This window comes from Haliotis cracherodii, unplaced genomic scaffold (genome assembly GCF_022045235.1).
Source record: "Haliotis cracherodii isolate W230 unplaced genomic scaffold, xgHalCrac1.p SCAF_10, whole genome shotgun sequence".
Taxonomy (NCBI): Eukaryota; Metazoa; Mollusca; class Gastropoda; order Lepetellida; family Haliotidae; genus Haliotis; species Haliotis cracherodii.
The window spans coordinates 58,003,725-58,009,038 of NW_027266265.1; the positions used below are offsets into that span (position 1 = coordinate 58,003,725).

Genomic DNA, 5,314 nt, shown 5'->3' on the forward strand with positions numbered 1-5,314 from the left:
GCTCGTGGGAGACAAGTTCTCCAAACACTGTTATGGTTTACTGATATCATAATAACTGTAATTATTAAACAGAATAGAAATTTATTTAAGGATTTAACTCCAAGTCCGTGGCGCTCAACCTCGCTTGGCTGACCGCCGCTTGCGGGGCCATCTGTCGACCACATCGTGCACGTGCTGCCCGTGAAGTGGGCGAGAGAACGAAAAACAGGGTCCGGTAAATGTATTTACTATGGGGTAAATACGGTAACGAATGTGATTTGAAGAAGGCTGTGCACGTGAAAGCGGTGGCGTCACGTGCTTAAGGTGCAGAGGAGAGGGCAAGAAACACCACTCGAGGCCTTCGCGTCACACAGGCGAGCTGTTGTCTTCTTTGTTCGGAATGGATTCACCACAGCAGGAAAATCTTGACTCCGTTGAAGAACTACACATTCCTGGTCAACCTAACAAAGCACAGGATTCTGTTGAAGGGTACGAAACGTTTGAACTTTTTAAGCAATATATGGACTGTAAGTTGAAAACTTTCAAAAGTGAAATTATTGATGAAACTGAGCAGAGGTCGTATTCTGTCATTAAGAGAGCTGGAAAAGACTTTGACTCTCCACAGTTTAGATTCAAAGGGAATCAGTTACAATATAAGTTCAACATTGGTATTTTGGATCAGGTTGACTCTGCTATTCGGTTTATCAATTGGGATAACACAGTCGATTGTGTGCATGTCTTGAGAGAAATTAGCTCTAACATCAGTAAAAGAAACAAGCACATTAGACTTGCAGACAGATCTACAGCCGGTTGGGCAGTAGTCTCGGAGTTGGAAGGGGATGAGTTGGCTTCAAACTCGGATGAAGAGAGACGTTTCGAGAGAGCAGAAAGTAAGGCACAGCGCAGAAAGCGCCCTACTTCTTTCAATTCCCGTGGTAGAGGTTATAGTCCTTATCCTTCTGCAACTTTCCCCAATCCTAACAGCGAATTACCCAAACAGGCCCCTCAGGTTCAGCAGAACCAGCCCTTTCGTTTTCAACCCAGGAAAACACCACTTCCAAACCAACAATGCTACTTTTGCGGAGCCTTTGGGCACTGGAGAGCCACATGTCCCCTTGCAGCCGCCCAGAGGTCATCACAGTCAAGTAATTTCAACCCACCACAAGGACTTCAGCCTACAGAGGCCTGCAAAAAGCAGTGATTATTCAGGTAAATCAAAACCACTTTTGAGATATGACATATATATTTGAGTGGCTAATGCGTTACTATCTTAATTGAGATCGTATTACATATGTTTCAGGGGATCAGAACTCAAGCAGAAGTATTAAAAGAAAAACTAACATGGATTTGCCACAGGTCTCCCGTTCAATATCAGAACAGCCTAGTAGTAGGTCACAGCTTGATGTTTCACCCATAGACAAAGTCAAACCTGAAACCAGAGGTATTAGTACTGATTTTGTACCTGTACCTAGTTATCTTGACAGAACAGATACACCAGCGAGTAAGCATAACATTAAGGAAAATCTTAAGAGGCACATCTCATTTTGGAAGGATATAGAAGCTCCAGAATTCATCATTAGAACTATTATGGAAGGTTACATCATCCCCTTTGTGGAGTCACCTCCCTTGTCTTTTAGTAAGAACAACGCTTCTGCTGTAAAACATAGCGACTTTGTCTCTGAGGCTATCCAGGATCTCCTGTTAAACAAATGTATTGTTGAAGTCGTAGACTTACCTCAGGTTGTAAATCCCCTATCAGTTTCTATTAATAGCTCTAGTAAGAAAAGGTTGATTTTAGACCTAAGAGTAGTAAACAAATATGTTTGGAAAGAAAAGATAGTCTTTGAGGATTACAAGATTGCTTTGGATTTCGTTAGACCTTGTGGATACATGTACAAGTTTGATCTTACGTCTGGGTATCACCACATAGATATTCACCCTAGTCAACACACGTTTTTAGGCTTTTCTTGGTCAGTTAAAGGTGTACAGCGTTTTTATTGTTTCACAGTTTTACCTTTTGGTCTAACCTCGGCCCCTTATATATTTACTAAGTGTTTTAGGCCATTAGTTAGATACTGGAGAAAACATTCTGTAGATGTTGTAGTTTACTTAGATGATGGATTTGGGTTTGCTTCGTCTGAAGCCTTAGGCAAGGAGCGATCTGGTTTTGTTAAATCTTCTTTGTGCAGAGCAGGCTTTGTTTGTAACGATCAGAAGTCAGTTTGGGAACCCACAAGACACCTTGAATGGCTCGGGCTGAATTGGAATCTTGACATTGGTGTGATATCTATTCCTTCTAGGAGATTAGATAATGTGAGAAACACATGCGCAGGATTTTTGGCAGGTTTACCGCAATTCACAGCACGTAACCTGGCTAGTTTAACAGGACAAATTATCTCTCTTTCACCAGTTTATGGGGATGTCTGCAGACTTTTGACTAGACGCATGTATTCAGTAATACAAAGAGCTTCAAGTTGGGATAGAAAGCAAAGTCTAGTTGACCCCCTGTGTGTATTTGAACTTATATTCTGGAGAGATAATGTTTACACTTTTAATAGCAGAAGATTTTATGAAACCTTTGCCCCTGTTTTGACAGTTTTCTCAGATGCTAGTTCCAAGTGCTGTGCTGCTTATATACAGAATTCTGACCGGATATTTCAGTGTTTATGGGATGAGGATCAAGTGGGCAAGAGTTCAACTTGGCGGGAATTGAAGGCTGTTGAATTATCTTTGAACGTTTTCAGAGAGGTTCTGTCTAATCAGACTGTTAAGTGGTTCTCAGATAGCAAGGCTTGCTGTCAAATTGTTTCTTTGGGTAGTTTCAATTCATCCTTACAGGAGCTTGCTATGTCCGTGTTCACCGTGGTTAGGATGTATAACATCAGGATAAAGTTTAGCTGGATTCCACGTTCAGAGAACGACAGAGCAGATGCGTTAAGTAAATTTAAAGATGCTGATGACTGGATTGTAACTGATGCTGTCTTCAAGTTGCTAAACCAGAAGTGGGGTCCACATACTGTTGATAGATTTGCTAGTCATTATAATGCTAAGTTGTGTAGATTCAATTCCAGATCTTGGTGCCCTGGCACAGAAGCAGTAGATGCTTTTACACAGTTATGGCAAGATGATAACAACTGGGTTGTCCCCCCTGTGCATTTGGTAACAAAGGCTATTAGATATGCTCTTCAAAGTGAAGCTAGCATAACTTTAGTAGTGCCTAGGTGGCAATCAGCTGTGTTCTGGACTTCACTTTTTGACGACGGAAAGTTCAAACATTATATCGCTGATAGTTTGCAATTAAATGGAAGTATTGCATTTTCAGGCGGCAGCAAGAAATCCTTGTTTGACAAATTCGATGGCTACGCATTAGCAGTTAGAATTATTCCATGACATCAATGTTGTTGTTTCAGACATGTTCTCCTCCGGTATCTAGAAGCTGAAGAACAATTTAGTTCATACAGACCTTATTGATCTAGCAGGACATATGCCAGATTTAGTTCTCAAGTCTAAGGCCCCAGCGACAGTCTATAAGTATGAAAGATCTTATAATAGTTGGAAAAAATGGAGTTCAAAATTTAAGGAGATTACATGTTTGCCTGCTCATCCATTTCATGTTGCTTTGTATCTTACATCACTTGTTCAGGGAGGTAAGAAAGCTCCATCTGTCATGGAAGCTATTTACGGTATTAGTTGGGCGCACAAGCTTGCATGTCTGCCAGATCCTTGTAAACATGATTTGATTGTGAACATCAGAGAAGCGGCATTAAGAACGTGGAGTACTCCAATCAAGAAAAAAGAACCTGTTACTTGTGACACGTTAAAGAAATTGGTTGTTATATCTGGGAAAACTCCCTCTCTACTTGATTTAAGGTTTTTAACAATGTCACTTTTATCTTTTGCTGGGTTTTTCAGATTTTCTAAAGTAGTGAATATCAGACGGTCAAACAATAAATTCACGGATGGCTTCATGATTATTTTTGTTGAGAACAGTAAAACTGACGTTTATAGGGATGGGCGTCATGTTTTGATCGCTGCTACAGGCTCAGATCTATGTCCAGTAAATATGCTAAACAGGTACCTGATTGCTGGAAATGTTGCTGAAACTTCCAATGAATATATTTTTCGTCAATTTTCCTTCTGTAAATCTGTACAAAAGTATGTACTTAAAGGTCAGAAACCTTTATCATATACCAGAGCGAGGGAAATCTTTATTGAGAAATTCAAACTAATTGGTGAAGATGTCAAAAAAGTGGGTCTTCACAGTTTTCGGTCAGGCGGAGCTTCTGCTGCAGCTAACGCCGGAGTAACAGACAGACTGTTTAAGAGACACGGACGCTGGGCGTCAGATAAGGCGAAAGACGGTTATATCAAAGACAATGTTTCTGAACTGTTGAGTGTGTCATCAATGTTGGGATTGTAAATAAGTTGAAATAAATCTGCTGCATGGACCCGTTCTTTTAATTCGAGCAGCGGTAGGCATTACCGATGAGTGGAGTATGTTGTCATAGTAAATGTTTTATGTTCGGTTGAACATAGTGAATGAGAACATAAATGTATTTACTATGGGGTAAATACGGTAACGAATGTGATTTGAAGAAGGCTGTGCACGTCAAAGCGGTGGCGTCACGTGCTTAAGGTGCAGAGGAGAGGGCAAGAAACACCACTCGAGGCCTTCGCGTCACACAGGCGAGCTGTTGTCTTCTTTGTTTGTTAAAAATATACACATAAAGGTAATCATATTTTTAGTGTAATGCTTGTCTGTGTTGGACCGCCTGTTATTGCAGTGTTGCCGATTGGCAGGTAAAACCGTATGGGAAAAAATTGCCGCAGGGCATTGAGTGCTGTTTAGCACGGAGAAGGGTGTTGCTTTCTTTCAGTGAGTGATCCCACAGAGAGGTGATTCAGGAGTCCGGACATGGATTTGTATACACAAGAAGACCCACCGTCCAGATAAGTTATCTTTATATTTTCAAAAAGTTAATTTCGCAGTAATTTATAAAGTGTTCAAGCGCGATATTACAAGGATATTGCAGTATTTCGTAACGGTTTTATGTGCCAAAAATATTAAAATGTACGTTTTTGTTACAGAAAGAATACCTTAGAGAATATGGAGTGTCGGTGTTTGGAATGGAATATAACACGACAGTCGCGTGTCTACATGTATGATTTTGTAAATAAACCCGCTCGCCTGTTAACAGCGGTAGGCATTACCCATGAGTGGAGTATGTTGTCATAGTAAATGTTTTATGTTCGGTTGAACATAGTGAATTAGAACATAATAGCGATGTGTCACTTCTGGACGTAATAAACCGCCCTTACATAGAAACTAATGTGG

At 40.6% G+C, this 5,314-nt stretch overlaps 1 protein-coding gene and 1 pseudogene across 1 annotated transcript; both read left to right on the plus strand.

The window, feature by feature from the left end:
* The first annotated feature begins 379 nt into the window (after positions 1-379).
* On the plus strand, positions 380-1,180 carry LOC139452983 (uncharacterized). The gene is made up of 2 exons (XM_071234611.1): positions 380-468; positions 766-1,180. The coding sequence occupies exons 1-2, from the start codon at positions 380-382 to the stop codon at positions 1,178-1,180; spliced, it is 504 nt and encodes a 167-aa protein (XP_071090712.1).
* Positions 1,181-1,320: 140 nt separating this feature from the next.
* Positions 1,321-4,286, plus strand: LOC139452972 (integrase/recombinase xerD homolog; annotated as a pseudogene).
* Positions 4,287-5,314: the final 1,028 nt, after the last annotated feature.

Bases quoted from the DNA above. Each gene is read 5' to 3' on its own strand.
- LOC139452983 (XM_071234611.1), top strand. From the start codon at position 380: ATGGATTCACCACAGCAGGAAAATCTTGACTCCGTTGAAGAACTACAC. The intron at 469-765 runs GTACGAAACGTT...CAAGCACATTAG, and splicing joins GCACAGGATTCTGTTGAAGG to ACTTGCAGACAGATCTACAG.